This window comes from Camelus bactrianus, chromosome 9 (genome assembly GCF_048773025.1).
Source record: "Camelus bactrianus isolate YW-2024 breed Bactrian camel chromosome 9, ASM4877302v1, whole genome shotgun sequence".
Classification (NCBI taxonomy): domain Eukaryota; kingdom Metazoa; phylum Chordata; class Mammalia; order Artiodactyla; family Camelidae; genus Camelus; species Camelus bactrianus.
Window position 1 is genome coordinate 29,042,532 of NC_133547.1, and position 19,075 is coordinate 29,061,606.

General features: G+C 40.7%; 1 protein-coding gene and 1 long non-coding RNA gene across 8 annotated transcripts in view; one reads left to right on the plus strand and one right to left on the minus strand.

Moving 5' to 3' along the window:
• Positions 1–772: 772 nt before the first annotated feature.
• LOC105065328 (uncharacterized) lies at positions 773–17,707 on the minus strand. 5 transcript variants are annotated; one of them, XR_012509113.1, is made up of 4 exons: positions 17,267–17,707; positions 14,671–16,600; positions 10,439–14,024; positions 773–3,899 (listed from the first exon to the last, which is right to left on the minus strand). It is a non-coding gene; the product is annotated as an uncharacterized LOC105065328 (long non-coding RNA). The 5 variants fall into 5 exon arrangements; XR_012509114.1 differs by having other exon boundaries at positions 10,439–10,764; positions 12,994–16,600; XR_012509112.1 differs by having other exon boundaries at positions 773–2,664; positions 3,322–3,899; positions 10,439–16,600.
• The window catches only part of ABCD3 (ATP binding cassette subfamily D member 3), a 63,959-nt gene continuing 62,584 nt past the window's right edge, over positions 17,701–19,075 (plus strand). For all 3 annotated transcript variants that reach the window (XM_074369996.1, XM_074369995.1, XM_074369998.1), the window contains exon 1: positions 17,701–18,065. In XM_074369996.1, the coding sequence (XP_074226097.1) occupies positions 17,956–18,065 (110 nt within the window). In that variant the 5' untranslated portion in view covers positions 17,701–17,955. The remainder of the gene's footprint in view (positions 18,066–19,075) is intronic.

Genomic DNA, 19,075 nt, shown 5'->3' on the forward strand with positions numbered 1-19,075 from the left:
GAAGGCTGTTAAAAACCGCTTCCACTCTGGCTGCAGCGGGGGTTAGTAAGGATTCACAGAGACGCTCACAGACAGCAAGCGCCAGCAGAGGTTTTCTCATGGAAGTCCCTGTTTTGCAAAGACTGCAGTAACAGTAATTAGAAGCACAACATTCTAGAACAACAAAAGAATCACTGAGAAAATCTGTGCCCTTGAAACTGAATTTGGTGAACTGAGAAGACTGGCAAACTCCAGAATTTGTATGCTAGCTGTGGCAACAGGAAGCGACCCCCTCAACTGGACCAGCGGGGCACTCCAGAGCAAAAGAAGTCAAGGACAGAACTCACAGAGCCAGCCCGACCAAAGTCACAGAGCTGCCACAGGACTGGAACAGAACACCACCCCAGTGCCTCTGGACGAAGGCGTCACCAGCAGCCACAGCAGAGGAGCTGCTGCAGTTATAAAACTATGCCGTAATGACTGTGGGTACTTGAACTATGGCACAGATATTTCAATTAACATTATTTCTATTATGCATTGTAGTTTCTGTGAACTAATCCTTTTATCACTTGAATAAAACGAACTCCTTCATGTGCTGCTAGAGATGGATGCCTGAACTTGGTGGAACTTGCTAACACTTGTAGTGGCAGCCCTGGCTGGCGCCCAGCGGGGGCGAACCAGGATACGAATGGTGCCCAAACAGGCCCCAGTTCTGTGAAGATGCGCCACTCCTCACATGTATGGAAAAAAACCCACGCAGCGAAACCTAGACATCCTTCCCACTGTAGCCATGTACACATCTACCTCTCTGGACCAACAAACCGGTTAGTTATGTTTTGAAATTAACCGTACCTCCCACAGGACATTCTTAAGTATTCTAAGGTTTGGTTCCAAGAAGATTAAGATAAATTATTTCCCTTCCAGTGGGGTGGGAAGGGACAGACTGGGATTTCAAAATGTAGAATAGATAAACAAGATTATACTGTACAGCACAGGGAAATAGATACAAGATCTTATGGTAGATCCAGTGAAAAAAAATGTGACAATGAATATATGTATGTTCACGTATAACTGAAACATTGTGCTCTACACTGGAATTTGACACAACATTGTAAAATGACTATAACTCAATAAAAAAAGTTAAAAAAATTATTTCCCTTCCATGTTTTCAGATACCCTAGATCTTCTTAAGATCATTTATTTCCTTTCCTATTTTTAGACACCCAGGGTCTTTCTCAGGGCATAATGGTCTTAACATTGGAATACATTCCAGAGATGTTTAACATCTCTTTCAACCTGAATGTCCCTTAAGATATCTCCCTTAAAAAAAATTCGCTTGTTTGTTTAACATTTATTCATTTACTTGGAGTTACAATTTATAGACCATAAAAGGTACAGATCTTAAGGGTTCAGTTTGATGAGTTTTGGTATTTGTAAATACCCATGAAATCACCACCCCAAACAAAATATAGATCATTTTCATCACCCCAGAAAGTCCCTTCATCCTATCTTGTAGTCAGTTTCACCCTACTTCCAAATGCACCCACTCTCTGACCTGTCACACATGTATTTGCCTGTTCTTGCACCTCATAGTCATTGAGTCAAGTTGTGTGTGTCTGTGTGCGTGGGTGCATGTGTGCGTGCACACACGTATGTGTGCGTGTGTGTGTGTGTGCGTATGTGTGCATGTGCGTGTGTCTTCTTTTATCCGGTGTTTCTGGGACTCGTCCAAGTTGCTGTACTTATCAGCAGTCCTTCCTTCTTCGCTGCTGAATAGTGTTCCATTGTATGGATGGATCACAGTCTGTTGACTTGTCCTTCTGTTGATGAACATGGGGGTCTAGGTTTAGGCTGCTGTGAGTAAAGCTACGGTGAGTATTCTTGAATTAGTCTTGAATTTTTCTCTTTTTAAAAAACTTATTTTGAAATAACTTCAAATTTACCAAAAGTAGCAAAAATTAAAGTTGCACAAAAACACTCATACACCCTTAATCCAGATTTATCCATTGAAAGTATCTAAACTTAGTTTATCATTTGTGTGTGTGCTCTCTCTTTTTATGCGTGTGTGTGTGTGTGTGTGTGTTTTCCCTGAACCATTTAAAGGCCCTTTGCTCCAAAATTATGGCCCTTTACCCCTAAAAAGTTCACTATATGTTTCCTTAGAATGTGGACATTCTCTAATATAATCACAGGGTAGCTACCAATTTCAGTGAAGTTAACATCAGTATAATACTCTACTCTATCAATTATATCCCAGTTCTGTTAGTTATTGACCCAATAACGTTCTCAACAAAGGTTCCTACCTCCTGCAACACAAAACCCAGTGCAGAGGTAACTGTTGCTTTTAACTGTCACCGCTCTTCAGCCTCCTTTAATCTGGAATATTTCTAAAGCCTTTCTCTGTCTTTATGACATTACATTTTTGACAAATATGCTACACCTTTTATCTTCTTTTAAAAAAATCTTCCTCATTTCAGGTTGTTCTGGTGTTTCTTCATGATTAGGTCCGCATGATGCATTCCAGACCAGAACACTGCATAGAAGACGCGAGGTAGCGCAGTCAGAGGCGTGCGCTGCCCACCTGTCCTGCATTGCTGATGTTCATTTGGATTGCCCAGTCGAGATGTTGTCTAATTTATTCATTATTAAATAACTAATTTTTCTCTGTTGTAATTAATAGGTGGCCTGTGGGGAGATAATTGAGGATCATGAAAATATTCTCTTTCTTATGAAAATTTCTTCCTAGATTTAGTGTCCATTGGTGATTCCTGCCTGAAACAATCTTTGCTGTGATTTTTGCAAAATGATTATTTTCCAGCTTGCTTACTCCTCCACATTAACAGCTGGCCCTCAATATTCAGCTGCAATCGAGAATGCTCTCCTCTGCACTATTGTTCATTTATTTCTTATAGGTATGAACTCATTCATTTCTGTTTCTCCAATGGCTTACAGTTCATTACTGTACTTATTCTGGCCCACAAATTATCCCAGATTTGGCCGCAATGAGTCTCTTCAAGATGGTTGCTGGGTTCTTGTGACACTCCCCAATCAGTTTTTTAAAAATCACTCCCTTACTTTCTGGCATAACTAAATGTTCCAGGCTCATCTTGTACCTACCTTGCTCCATCCCTGGTGTTAGTCATTGCTTTGAGGAGCCGTGGTTCCTCTTAGTGAAGGATGGTGTTAAAGGGCAGGGTGTAGATATGATCATCGCTACCAGTATCTTTGCTTCTCAGCCCTTTCCATGGACATAATCAAATAAATATTCACACATACTGATGTACATGCACTTATATGTGCACACACACCTGATACGCTATTTTAGAAACCGTAAATTCATACCTGAGACGTCCAGTTCCAATCCATCCTCTCAGGGTTCTGTCTTGTCTTCTTCCAATCTGTATTTGTATGTCCCTTCTTCCTCTGTGAGCTCTCTAGCTCCCAAGAACATCAATACATCTGTTCAATCCTATAATATATTCTAAAACAGCTTCAGTATTTGCCCTTACTACTACAATGAACAAATCTGTAAAACGGGCTGAGGATTCACTTGTAATTCTTTCCTACCCTCCGCCCTGCCCAAGACAGAGGGTGTGTACTCAAATGTTTCTTTATTAGTTATTGGCTTCCTTCCTTCTTTCCTTCCTGACTCTTTCTTTCCTTATTCTTTTTCCAATGTGGTTATGGTATTCATTTGAAAGGTTAATTTGGGGTTTTTTTGCTTTCAGTTTTTCATTTTTTCCCCCATTCTCAGTGGTTGAATTTAATTTTTGAGAATGTAGAACATAAACATAATTTCACAAGTCAAAAAATGTCCTCAGAGAAGTGATACTCTCTTCACATTCTTTCCACGCTACTTCCTCCCACTCTTCTGTGCCACCACTTTCATTGGTATCTGGTTTCTCCTTCAGTGATTCTTTCTGTAAAGACAAGCAAATATATGTATGTATCCTTATTTTCTCTTCTTTTGTACATAAAAGGTAACATCCTCTATGAGTTCTGTTTTTTTTAACTTAATTGTACCGCCTGAAATTACTCCATTTCAATTCATAGAGATCTTCTCTATTATTTTTCACAGCTGCATAGAATTCACTGTGTGCCTGTACCAAAGATTCTTCAATCAATGTCCTATGCTTGAGTCTTTGATTAGTTCCCACTACTTTGAGATTTCAAATAATGCTGCAAGAAAGATTCTTGTGCATATGCATTTTTGTACTTTTGAAAGTGGTATACATCCTTGTGCATCTAAATTTCTAGAATTTAGATTTCTGGATCAGGGGGTAAATACATGTATAATTTTGTGTTTGTATCTGTATTGCCAGAGTTCCCTCAATTCTTTTTTCATTCCCACAGTGATGTATGAGGGTATCTCTTTTACCCATAACCTTGTGACAGAGTAACATTGCCAAGCTTCTGAACTCTTGATAATGTATGGGTAAGAATTATACTTTAGTATAGTTAATTTTGCATTTCTCTTATTATGAGTGAAGTTAAACATCTTTCAATGTGTTTAAAGGCTATTTTTATATCTTTCTATAAGTTGTCTGATTTTTTTAATTTGTCCATTTTTCTGTAGGATTTTTCTCCTTCAGTTTTATGTTATTTATAGATTAGGGAGATTATCCGATTATCTGCAATGAAGGTTGCAAATATTTTCTTCTAGTATATCACTTGCCTTTTTATTTTTCTTATGCTGATTTTTTTGACATAATGAAGTTTTCAAACTTTCATTATTTCTATTTATCAAATTTTTTCTTTTATTTTATCTGGGCTTTTAGTCATAGCTAGGAAGCCTTTTCTGATACCTGGGTTATGAAGAATTCACCCATTTCTTCTTGCAGTACTTCTGTAATTTATTTTTTATGTTTAGATCCCTGATCTATTTGGAGTTTATTTTGGTGTACAATGTGAGGAATGGATTTAAATTTATCTTTTTTTTAAGCGGTTATCCAGTTGTCTCAACACCACTTATTAAAAAATACACATTTATCCAGTGATGAAATATTACTTTTATCATATGCTAGATTTTTATATGCAGTTGGCTCCATTTCTGATTTTCTGTTCTATTCCATTGGTCTGTCTGTTCATATGTCAATACCACAATTTTATAGTGTGTTATAATACCTGAAAGGGTTAAACCCTTTCTTTTCAGCTATTCTTGTGTGTTTATTTTCCCATATGAACTTTAGGATAACCTTATCTACTTCCATAAAAAGCTCATTGGAATTTTTCTTGAAATTGCACTGTTTACTAATTAACTTAGGGAAAACAGACATATTTATGTTGAAACATCTTAACCATGAACAGGGATGTTTTTCTATTTGTTCAGAATTATCTTGGGGAATGTTTTATAACTCTCCTTATATAGGTTTTGAACATTTTTTATTGAGCTTATTCTTAAATATTTTTTCTTTTTTGTTGCTATTGTAAATGGGGTTTTCTCGTCCATTATATCTTCTAACTGGTTTGTATATAGAAATGTTATTAATTCTTGCATGATAATTTTGTATCTTACTACCTTTTATAATTCTTTCATTGTCTGAGATAATTTTATCATTGATTCTCTAGGGCAGAGATTGACAGACATTTTATATAAAGGACCATAGAGTAAATATGTTAGACCTGAGGGTCTGAAGATCTGATACAACTGCTCAACTCGGCCGTTGTAGTGCAAAGGCAGCCCTAGACTAGTCACAAAAGAGCAGACATAGCTGTGTTCCACTAAGACTTTATTTACAAAACAGATGAAGGGCTGAATCTCACCTGTAGCCCACAGTTTGCTGACTCCTATTCTAGGGTTTTCCAGGGATCCATCATCTTTCCTGCAAATAGATAGACTTACTTCTTATTTTTCAATTTTTCTGCCTCTGACTGCTTTCTGTAGTCTAACTGCATTGGGTAGGACCTCCAGACAATGTTAAATAGTAGTGCAGAGAGCAGGTATTTTTATTGTTCCTGACTTCAAGGAGAATGCTGCCAGTTTCCTCATTAAGAAGCTGACTTTAGGAGTAAGGTGGAGATATTTTATCATTTTGAAAAAATATCCATCCATCCCTGTCACACAAATAAAACTATGGACAAAGCTGCTCTAAGATGCTATCAGGGATATTAGGAAACAATTAATTAAAACCAAGGGAATAGAATAGGTCAAAAGATGGGCCTAACCCTCCAAGCAAAAAATAAACAAACAAAAATTTTAAACAAAACAATCAAAACCTTCCCAAGGATGAGGAGGTGGGAGTCATGTCAACTTTCCTAGGCATAGCTGTCTTTAAAAAGGTATTTAATTGGCAATATTCTTAAATTATTTAATGAATCTCATTATTAGTTATCTGTGGTGTCATTTTAAATTTATTTTCTAACAATCTTGTTTTGATTATTGAAGTCTTGAGTTGACAACTTTAAACAGAAATATCTGAGTCTAAGTGGGTACCAACATCAAGACACTACTCCGAATGCATCTGTCTTCCTGTAACTACATTACAGAGGAATGAAATAGGAAAAGTAGAGAAACAAATAATGGACTAGGGAAGATTATACTGGTTCTGTCACTAATTAGTCACAGCACCTTGGCCGAGTCCCTGCGTCTCTCCTTCACTCACTCTCTTCACCTGTAAACAAGGCCATGGGTCCAGATGTAAAGGCCCGTTGTAGCTTTAGCATCTTCTGCTCATGTTTGCCTGTTTATAGCTTTCTCCTTCATAGTCATCATTACGATTTAAAGAATCACCTTGTGCCTGTTTCACAAAGTAGGGCCCAAGTAAATACAGGAAGAGAAACCAAGGCATGAAGTAAATAGTAAACTAAGTCCGCTGAACAAAGTATGATGCCTGTATGCGGGCGGTGTTTTGCTTTTTAATCAGTGCTTTAAAAATGGTTTCACACTCTTGAGGGTCATGAGCATACAGTCAAGGATCATCAGACACCCAGGGAAAATCTCATATGAAGACAAAGGCATGACAGAAATCACAACTTGGAGGGAACAGAGCATGCAGAGAGAAGACAACTCAAAAATAAAGAGCTATCATTCATCGTCTCAGAGGGAGAAGAAAGGATATTGCAACCATTATGTAAGAGTAAGATTCTATAAAAGGAACATTCATAGAGCTTTTCCCTGTACTAATGCCATTCATATTAATCTGCTCCTTTTTATAACTTCTCAGGCATTTTTGCCTATGGTCATTTACATTAAATCATAAGTCACCTTATATTTTTAGCTGTTTTATATTTTATTTTAGGCTTTTCTCCCTAAAAGATCACTGATAGATCTTTGATACATTTTATAAACAGACAATTGAAATAATGTACTATGAATTAACTTGGATCCACATTTTTATTATAAGCCAATTTACATTTTTTTTAATCCCAAAATTTACCAGTACTGTCCATAGCTACACAGGTGACCCTCGAACAACGCGGGGCTGAGGGTGCTGGCCCCACCCCTCCCTCCCCCTGCTGAACACTGCGGCACTGCCAGCTCTGCCTCAGAAGCAAGGGGATTCGTGAATGACGCACTCAAGGTGGAAGGGGAGATAGCCTGGATAGGATCAGGATTCAAACCCTAGTCCTTTTGATTCCACATATGGGACCCCTTGTTTATTTCTTTATTGAAGTACAGTCAATTACAATGTATCAGCTTCTGGTGTACAGCACAATGTCCCATTCTTGCTAATCCCTTACTGAAGACAAACTTTTCTCCACACAACTTAAAGGTCTGTAAAACGAAAATACAGGTACTGTATTTATTGAAAAAAATTTGTGTATAAGTGGGCCCATGCAGTTCAAACCTGTGTTGTTCAAGGATCAACTAAATTGGTAAAACTGTACTCACTGCAGTTTTTTAAAAAATTATAATAAAGACTTCATCAGCCTTTTAACAAGTTTTGTATTTCAAAACTTTCTGGCTTTATTATGTTTTTTTCTGGCACATCGAATTTTAGCAGCCTTTTAAGTTTCTGCTCTGTGGGTGGCACACAGTGGTAAAGGGTCCAGGAGTCAGACAATGGCCAATGTCGTACAGAAGGACTGAGGAGCAGGATGCTAGGCTGGCCAAGTTACTGTGCAAAGTTGTGCTTCTGAGAAGGAGGGCTGAGATGCCTCAACACAGCGTCCAGTCCCAGCACTCCAGTCCTAAAACGGAGACGGTGGCACGCGGCCAAATAGTGAGTCACACTTAGCTTTACTGAGGCCCAGGAGCTGTGTCTGGTCGACTGGATCCCATATACAAGTGGGTGACTGAGAGTTTAGCCTTCAGCTAGGGCACCAAGCCTATCACTACTATTCTGGGGCTCAGCGATGAATTCAGTAAAGTTGCTAGATACAGAATTAATATAGAGATACCTGTTACATGTCTACACACTAACAACGAAATACCAGAAAGAGAAATTATGGAAACAACCCCAGTTATCACTGCATCAAAAAGAACAAAATACTTAGGAATAACCCTACCTAAGGAGGCAGAAGACCTGCAGCCCGAAAACTGTAAGACGCTGATGAAAGAAACTGAAGACGACACAAACAGATGGAAAAACATACTGCGCTCTTGGATCGCAAGCATCAACACTGTTAAAATGACCATACTATCCAAGGCAATCTACAGATTCAGTGCCAGCCCTATCAAATTACCAATGGCATTTTTCACAAAAATAGGACAAAAAATTTAAGTTTTATGTGGAAACACAAAAGACCTCGAATGGCCAAAACAGTCTTAAGAAAGTAGAACAGAGCTGGAGGAACCACACTCCCTGTCTTCAGACTTTACTACAAAGCTACAGTAATCCAGAGTAGGAAGGAAAAAAGAGTGTGGCATTGGCACAAAACAGACACATTGATCAGTGGAACAGGACAGAGAACCCAGAAATACACCCAATCACTTATGGTCAATTTATGACAAAAGAGCCAAGAATATACAATGGAGAAAAGACAGTCTCTTCAATAGTGGTGCTGGGAAAACTGGACAGCTGCAGGTAAAAGAATGAAATTAGAACACCGTATACAAAAATAAACTCAAAATGGATCAAAGACCTAAATGTAAGACTGGATACTCTAAAACTCCTAAGGGGAAACATAGGCAGAAAATTACTTGATATAAATTGCAGCAATGTTTTTTTTTTTTTTTGGATCTCTTTCCTAGAGTAATGGAAATAAAACCAAAAATAAACAAATGGGACCTAATTAAACTTAAAAGCTTTTGTACAGCAAAGGAAACTATAAACAAAATGAAATGACAACCTATGGACTTGGAGAAAATATTTGCAAACAATACTTCTGACGGGGGTTAATTTTCAAAATATACAAACAGCTTATACAGCTTAATATAAAAATGCAAATGACCCAATCAAAAAATGGGCAGAAGACCTAAACAGACATTTCTCCACAGAAGACATATAGCTGGCACATGAAAAGATGCTCAATATCTCTAATTATTAGAGAAATGCAAACCAAAACTACAATGAGGTATCACCTCACACCGGTCAGAATGACCAGCATTAAAAAGTCTACAAATAATACATGCTGGAAAGGTATGGAGAAAAGGGAACCCTCCTACACTGTTGGTGGGAATGTAGCTTGGTGCAGCCATTATGGAAATCAGTGTGGAGAGTCCTTAAAAAACTAAAAATGGACTTACCCTATGACCCATCAATCCCACTCCTGGGTATACATCCAAAGAAATCTCTAATGCTAAAAGATACATACACCCCAATGTTCATAGTAGCACTATTTACAATAGCCAAGACATGGAAGCAACCTAAATGTCCATCAACACATGACAGGATAAAGAAGCTGTGGTGTATATACATGTGATGGAATATTACTCAGCCATTAAAAAGAAATAATGCCTTTTGCAGCAACATGAATGGACCTAGAGATTATCATATTAAGTGAAGTAAGTCAGACAGAGAAGGACAAACATCATATGATATCACTTATATGTGAAATCTAAAAAAAATAGTACAAATGAACTTACAAAACAGAAAGAGACTCACAGAGAAAACAAATTTATGGTTACCAAAGGGGAAAGCAGGAGAGGAGTGGGATAAATTAGGAGTTTGGGATCAATATACATAAACCACTATTTATAAAATAAACAACAAGGAACTACTGTATAGCACAGGGAACTGCATTGAATATCTTGTAATAACCTATAATGGTAAAGAATCTGAAAAAGAATATACTATGTATGTATAACTGAATCACTTTGCTGTACACCTGAAACTAACACAATATTGCAGGAAAAAAAAAACCTATAACTACTATTTCAATGAGAATTTGCTTAAAAATGGTTGGAACTGAGCATCCGAGTGTGGGGTACAGCGGACCAGATAGAGAACTAAAGGAAATGTGAATGAAGAGCAAATGTAGAAACAAGTGTTAACAGACACTAGGCTCCCTGTAACGCTCTGCCCTGTGTTTGCCCTTCCGTTGTTAATTTCAAGAGGATGGGGACTAGCTTACTTACTTTTGAATTTCCTGTAGGTAGGTTCCCCATGCATGTGTAGCAGGATAATTTCTTGAGATGCCAGTGTATGTTTTCCCCCTATCATTTTCCCTTTTCCTTTCCCGTTCCTGGAGCAAGCTTTATGCTTCACCACTTCAGCAGGGCTTGGTAGGGTGGCTTCATGACTTTTGACTGTTAAAGCTTAAACTGAGACTGGAGTTTAAAGAGAATAAATAGATCCTGCCCAAGGATTGAGGAGAGCAGGGTTCTTTAACTGCACAGTGTACCAGGTTAGCTGGATGCCAGGTCAGAAGATCCCCAGCTTCATCCAAGGTCTCCTGTGCAGGCTGAGACAATGACGTGTTAGACACGGCTAGTGCAGACAGACAACTGGTAAGTGAAGGGGCCTCTACAATTCCTTAGTGAGATATTAGACCCCAGGACTTGGACACCCCCAAAAGGAGGAATGTCTGAGAAGACTAAGTTTCTCTATTTGTTTTATACTTAAAGTTCATTTAAAAAATACAATAGGTTCAAAAATAGTTCTGGGACAACTGGATATCCACATACAAGAGAACAAAATTAGGTAACTACTTCATGCCACATGCAAATATTAACTCAAAATGGATTAAAGATCTCAATGTAAGAGTTAAAGCTATAAAACACCTAGAGGAAAGTATAATATAAATCTTCATGACCTTGGATTTGGCAATGGATTCTTAGATATGTTGCAAAAGCACAAGCAACAAAAGAAAAAATAGATAAATTGGACTTGATTAAAATTAAAAACTTTTGTGCGTTAAGGTACATTATCAAGAAAGTGAAAAGAGAGCCTGAAGAATGAGAGAAATTATTTGAAAACCATATATCTGATAAAGATCTAGTATCCAGAATACATAAAGAACTCTTACAACTCAACAACAAAAAGACAACCCAATTTTAAAAACGGCAAAGGACTTGAGCAGACATTTCTCCAAAGAAGATACACAAATGGGCAACAAGCAAATGAAAAGATTCTCAACATCATTAATTACTAGAAAAATACAAATCATTACCGCAATAAGATACTACTCACACTCACTAGGATGGCTGTAATCAAAAATAAACAAACGAGCAAAAATAGGTGTTGGTGAGAATATGGAGAAATTGGAACCCTCATTCATTGCTGGTAGAAATATAAAATGGTTCAGTTGCTGTGAAAAACGGTTTGGTGGCTTGGTTTTTTAAAAAACATTAAGCTATATAAGCTGTCTGTATATTTTGGAAATTAATCCTTTGTTGATAGCATTGTTTGCAAATATTTTCTCCCAGTCCAGAGCTTGTCTTTCTATTTTGTTTATGGGTTTCTTTGCTGTGCAAAAGCTTAAAGTTTAATCAGGTCCCATTTATTTATCTTTGTCTATTTTGCTTATTTCTTTTGCTTTAGGAGACAGATCCAAAAACATCTTGTTATGATTCATGTCCAAGAGTATTCCATGTTCTCTTCCAAGAATTTTACGCTTTCAGATCTTACATTTAGGTCTTTACTCCATTTTGAGTTTATTTTTGTATGTGGTTTTTAGAAAAATGTTTTAATTTCATTCTTTTACATGTCGCTGTCCAGTTTTCCCAGCACCACTTATTGAAGAGACTGTCTTTTCTCCATTGTATATTCTTGCCTCTTTTGTCATAGGTTAATTGACCATAAGTGAGTGGATAATTTCTGGGTTCTCTGTCCTGTTCCACTGATCAATGTGTCTGTTTTTGTGCCAGTGCCACACTCTTTTGATGCCTGTAGCATTGTAATAAAGTCTGAAGACAGGGAGTGTGGTTCCTCCAGCTCTGTTCTACTTTCTTAAGACTGTTTTGGCCATTCGAGGTCTTTTGTGTTTCCATATAAAACTTAATTTTTTGTCCTATTTTTGTGAAAAATGCCATTGGTAATTTGATAAGGCTGGCATTGAATCTGTAGACTGGGGACACCAAAGAGAGGAAAAGAGAGTCCAGAAAAGGCTTCATGAAGGATTGTATCCCCAATACTTACTGATAATCTGAATTAACACTCCTATATCCTTCTGGAAACTCTCTTCCATTTTGACTTCTGTGATCTTCATGCCTCTGGGTTCCCATACTACCTTTTAAATTATCTCACTATCCTGGCTCCTCTTCCTTCTTCCAGCCCTAAAATGTAGCTGTTTCATAGGATTATGTCCCACTTCTCAATTGCCTATTCTTCTCATTCTTATTCAGTTTCAAGCCTTCCCCTGATTTGTGTACGGAAGACCTCAAAATCCATACATATTTTTTCTAAATGTATATTTGAAACTCTTATTATATTTGGGACTTTATATTTATTTGATTATTTGCTTAGTATCTGTTCCTCTCCTAGACTGTTCTGGGTGAGAACTATTCTGTTTTTCTCACCAATACTCCAGTTCCTGGCACATAGTAAGTCACTACCAAATATTTTCATGTGAATGTTTAGTACTGATCTTTTTCCCTAAGGACTAGGTCTTAATTTTCTGATTACCTACTGGACATTTCCACTGAGCATTCCTCAACATCCCAAAACATTGTTCAGTTTAACAAGCACTTACTAGTGTCTGCTCTGTGCCAACACTCTGCAGGGTCTGAGGATACACCAACTCTAAAGAAACAAAAAGCATAATTGCGTGAGAGTGTTTTTAATCAATATGACCTGCTTCATTAGTTTGCGGTCAAAGTCACGTATCACTTTATGTCGTTTATTTTTCCAATTAATTGCCTGACTTAGGCCCTAACAAGGAAATCCAGTATCTTACTCTTGAGGCTTTCTCATCTAATTCACCAAAAGCCACAGATGTCAATTCAGCCCAGAGCAGTTAGACTTCTCTCTAGGTGAGAGTGGGAACTAAAGCTTCCAAGTAATTGTTGACTGGAGTTTCAGCCGCCAAAGGCCTTTGGCTGCCAACAGGTGTTGCCACTTTCAGCTGGCTCTCCTCTTCTGAGTATCCTTGCTCTCCTGCCAGGATGTCCCAGATGCACAAGTTGTAGAGCGGTCGAAGCATGGGCTCTCAAGATTTCTCTATGCTTGTATGTTGTTCCCAAAGAACAAGGATAGTCCAAGATGCCTGAATTGGGATGGCCTTCATGGCTTAGTCAAATACTCAGTTGGAACCAGGTCTCCTTGTGGCCACAAGGCTCTGCTGATGAACTAGCTCACCAGCCCAGACTTCTTGTTTCCTCTGAGAGTTTCTCTTTAGGAGCCTAAACCTGGGAGACGGCAGTACCTCAGTCTATCGGAAGGTTCTAATAATGTTGAACTTCAAAAGGAAAGAGGTTAAGATCCCAGCCTTTCTTCCCAGGAGGCTCTACTAGGTAAATGTTCCCATTGCTGATTTGGGCTAATGAGGGCTCTTTGGAGGAATGGTCTTGTCACGATGTCCTTTTACGTACTTTGGCCAGAGCAATGTGTACCTAACTCTCCTTCTATTTGTATCAGTAACACAGGTTTTTCAAGTGACTCTTTTCTAAGCAAAGATGAACTGTTCTTTGTTTACCTTTTCAAATAAACGATTATCAGTTTCTCTTTTAAAAAGTTTTAAGATCTGCCTCTCCAGATACCTACTATACATTAATAGACTTGCACCTGAAACAGAAGTAGTACAAAAGAGGGAAGGATTAACTTGGCAGTGGGTAGGGGGAAGTGGCCAGAAAAGACAGTTTGGGGTAGGAGACCATTAAAGCTTTGTTTTAAAGGATGTTAGGGCAGGAAGGGATTGGCATTTCAGGTCGAAGGAATAGAATTCAGAGCTTACATCACTACTGCCTTTGTGTGAGATGTTAAGGATCTTGGGTTTTATCTTAGTTATGAGGAACTCATGAGGCATTAATTCATCTGCATCTCGTTACCTTTCCTGACGGTATGTGCCATTTATGTGCCCCTGCCCTCTGGTAAATATTATCATCCTCTCAGGCACTCAACCAGGAAATCTCAGAGTTAATTAAATCTTTTTTTTCTTCCTACTAAATAACAATCTCACCCATTCCCATCCAATTTGAACCCACAAAGTCCTCTCCTTCCTGTTTACTCTGTGCTGCTCTGACTCAGATGCTCACAACTTTTTACCTAGATTATTTCAAGAGTGTTCAAACTGGTCTCTCTATTTGATGCTTCCTCCTTCAATCCAGCCTACACACTGCCACTAGCATGGTCTTCCTTAAGTGATAGCTGAGGTCACTGCCCTTCCCCCAAACCTGCAATACTCCCTCTTACATGCAGAATGAAATCCCACCTGGTTAACTTGGTGTTTCAGATCTTCCACAAGTTGACTTCCATGAAACATTTCATCCTTTTCTCCATCTCACACCTCTTCTCGAACCTCCATCCACACCAGACTTGATCGTCTTCCAGAATATGCTTTGTACCTTCTTGTCTCAATAGCTTTGCCCCTATTACATCTTCTCCTAAAGCCCCTTTTGTCTACCTGTTTTTTAAGGCTTGGATCAAGTCACATCAGTTGTAGAACAAATGACCCCAAAATTTCATAGCTGAGAACAATGATCAGCACTTATTATCTCCCGCAGTGGGTGTGAGTCAGGAGTGCGACACCTGCGTTGAGTGTTTGGGCTCGGGGTTGTTTACGAGGCTGCAGGCACCTAAGGCTTGACTGGGGACGCAAGACCTGCTCCCAAGGCTAGCAACGTGGAGCTGGCTCCTGGTGGGTGTCCTCGAGTCTTCCCCAGGGCTGTCTGACTGTTCTCTGTGGCAGCTGGCTTCCCTGAGAGCAAACAATTCAGGAGACCAAGGCGGGAGCCACAGTGCTCAAGGGTCTCAGGGGTCACATACCGTCACCTCTGCTGTACTCCCTTGTGCACACAGATCAGCCCTCACGTGAGGAAGATTACACAAAGGCACGAACACCAGGAAGCAAGGATTATTAGGGACAGTGTTGGAGGCTGGCTGACACAACATCTCTTCAACAGGCTTCCTACATTCCCTAACTCCATATACTGGTCTCCTCTCCCTTGTTAGCAGTTCAGATTCTTTAAAAATGAAAGCTCCTTGAGATCTCCCAATAAAAATCACATTTTTTCTTAATTATTTAGTATTGTAAAGTGTGAATCTGAAAAATTGCTTTGGGTAATCATCAAAGGACACAGTGCTAAGGAACTTTCTAAAATCCTAGGTTGATGGAAACTTCATTGTCTGGAACTCATATTAGTAGGAACAGAACATTCCTTTCTTGCCTGGAGGATGTAAACCACCCAAGCCACTTTAACTTAGAGAAGCAGCCTCAATTTTCAGTGCAGAGGGTCAGATAAGGTGCCTGGGGACACAATATTCTACATTAATCTTAAATTTATCTTTCAAGGAAATAGAACCTTTAGTCTGATTCTCATCCAGCTTTGATATTAATCCCTTTGCACACAGATCTGATTTGCTCTGAGTCTGTTAAGCACTATTTCATTTAGAATCTACCTAAACTCTTCCCTTCCCCCAACACTATAATGGTCCCCATTTCTTCTGTTTTTTGGAGACATGCGCATGGTTCCTCTGCTGTGTGGTGGTGTTTGCTGTGGCAATAAACCTAACCTTGCTGGGTTACAGGTTTGCTCCTGATGGTCTTTATCTAATGGGCTTTATGAGCAGCAAAATTATTTGAGCTCGTATTACCTAATTTCATTTTTCAAGAATCACTCATGCTTCTTGAACAAGGGTACCTTTTAGAATATCTTGTCCAGTGAGTCATTCTTATCTTTCACCTATAGTCTACTTCCTAAATATCTTTCCTTTGAAATATAATCAATTTACTAAATAGATATATTTTGCACTAATCTTGCATGCTGCATTTCCTTTACTGCTACAAACTCCAAGATGATACAGTCATTTTATTCCAAGGTTCCTAACACTTTCATAGTACTGTGCAATTTATTAGTGAAGTTAGTAATTTCCCCATTTCCTCTCTTGTCTTCCCAAGTGACTCCCTTGGTCCTTTCTGACTCAGCTACAAAATCACCTTCTGTATCAAACCTTAACTGAAAATTTCAAAATGAAGCACTTTTTTCTTTTGTGCTGTCCCAGTGCCTTGTGCATACCCCTATTGTGGTACTTTCCACATTTATAATTCTTTTTTCATGTTTTTTCTTCTCTACCAGCCTCTGCAGAATAGAGATTGTGATTTGTTCATCCTTGTATTCTCGGTGCCCAATAGACCTAATTACCTGTTAAAGAGATAATGAAAGTATCAACATAGCAAATGAAGAATTTAGAAGTTTCACTTTAGCAAAATTTATAGACAGTTGAACACAGCTACACGCACACACACCCACATACTACTATATCTGGGGTCCTTGTGATTTTTGTAATCTGTGTTAGGCAACTACCTATTTTTAGAGAAGACACTGAGTAAACTGTTTTGTGCGTTACGTTAATGTGGGCTACTTAATGTGTGTGTATTATGCGAGGTTTACCTTCTTACTTTCTGACACACTTGCTTTTCTCTGGTTTCCTCAGCTGAGGACAGGGACTCGCTAGGCACTGTACACATGCTAGTCTAAATGCTAAGGATAAGGATTTCTGTATCCCAGGGCCCAACAGAAGAATGCTGTAATCTGTAAGGCCCTTCTAATTCTGGGAGTAAGGCCAGCACTAATACAATGCACGCCTGTTGTGTTTAAATGTTTCTTTGCAAAGAACAGTGTTTCTCAAGCTTTTCGTTTGATAAGATTTATATTAAGAAATACATTTTGTATCACTCCCCGGGGCAGACAGATTCAAGACTGGAATAAAAATTTATCGAAACAACTCCGTCACACGCGATGCACTCAGATTTCTCTATTGTGTTCTATTCTTCCCTTTCATTAAAAAAAAAAAAAAAAACAACTCACGGACTCCATCCACCAAGCCAATTTCACAATCCCCCAGACATTCTAAATCACGGCTTGGAAAAGTGTAGTCACTCTTCCCACATTTCGGTACCCCTCTGCAGAGCTCCGGACAGTTACGCTGGTCTAGACGACGGCTGTGCGCTCAGTTCTGTGCAGTCCCCGCTGGGGCCGCATCCCTTCCTCCCGGGCTCCTTTAAGAGGGTGGTAACGGCCCATCACGGCGGGTGGGGCGGCAGGTCCCACCAAACCCCCGGCGCAGGCCAGGCCCGCTCTTCCAGTTACTTGTGAAAGCCCGCGCGTGTATGGCGCGGCGAGGGGGAGGTCAAGGCTGAGGCGGGGGCGACAACAAGGCGTCGCAGGAGCTGGGGGCCGCAGCAGGAAGCTCGGGGGGCGTCTTCGCGCCCGCGTTCCCGGCGACCCTGCGAGGGTCCGCGCGTGCGCAGAGCGCGCCCCGGGGCTGTTCCAGCCTCGGCGGCGCCTGCGCCTGCGCGCGCTCCCGCCGAGGCGAAGTCCGCGGGGGCTCCGGCGCGGCGGCGCGCGCCCAGGGGCGGTCCAGCGCGCCCGGCACCGCCCTCCCTCCGCGCGCTCCCCTCCTCCCAGCCGCCCCCGCGCTTCCTGCACTTAGGTTGCCGCCGCCGCCGCGTCCCCGTCCCCGTCCCCGTCCCCGGCGCGCTCTCGCGGACTGTGCCATGGCGGCCTTCAGCAAGTACCTGACGGTGCGAAACTCTTCGCTGGCGGGGGCCGCCTTTCTGCTGCTCTGCCTGCTGCACAAGCGGCGCCGCGCCCTCGGCCTGCACGGGTAAGAAGGCCGTGGCCGGGCCGCCTCCCCGGGCCCCCGCGGGCGCTCCTTGCGCGCTCTCCTTCCTCGCTTGGCGGACGGGTCGCTTTGCCCGGCGAGACCGAGCGGCGAGGGGGCGGCCGCCGCCGGGTTCCAGCGTCAGGGCGTCCCGGTGTCCCCGCGGCGCCGGCGGCCACTGGGCTCGCTCACTCTGCCCCCGGGGCTGCCAGTCTTTCTCCTGCGCCCGCTGGCGAACCTGTGCCTCTGCCCCGAGGGGTCGGCCCCCGAGTCCTCCCCAGACCGCCTCGTTTCTGCATCAACTTTCTGGGTGTGTTGTGGGTTTGCCATCTCATCTGTCAGACTGTGGGTTTGCTTTGTGGACGTGTGTGTGTGTGACTTAAGGATGGGGATTGAACTCACCGGGCTTGAGGCTGTTGTCCAAGTCATTGGATGAGGTTTGGCACGATTCCTTAGTAGCTGCTGTTGGTAAGTCGCGAGGGATGGGTCTTGTGAACTATCCTGGGTCCACTTTGCAAAGTTACTTTCTAAAGTGGGGTCCGCTTGGAGTTGGTCAGTGGACGCCCTGGCATTTCACCCGGAAAGGCTAGATCGGTTCCCTGGCTCTGCAGGTGGAAGGTGAAAATGTGTCTTAAATAAGGGTCAAGAACCTTTTTATTTATACTGTATTGTTTCCCCCCTGGAGAATTTTAGTGTTTAGACTTAACTTTGGGAGATTAGAAGATTATAAGAAGGAAGAGAGAGAATTGAGTGCCTGTTGTGAGGTTACAGACAATTTTTTATTTGCTGGGAGTCGCTTGCCTTAAGCGAATGAATGAGAAAAGGATACTTGCCAAGCATTCTTGGCACCATTGGATATTTCATATTAAATCTTCGCATCGTGCTTTCATGCGTTTTATTTCATTAGTTTCTCTGCGCAGGTGCTGTTGCCTTCTGTTTTGATTTACCTAGTGTATCTGGTTTACATTAGCCTTTGGACTGAAACACTACGTGGCCTTCCTTCGCATGAAATT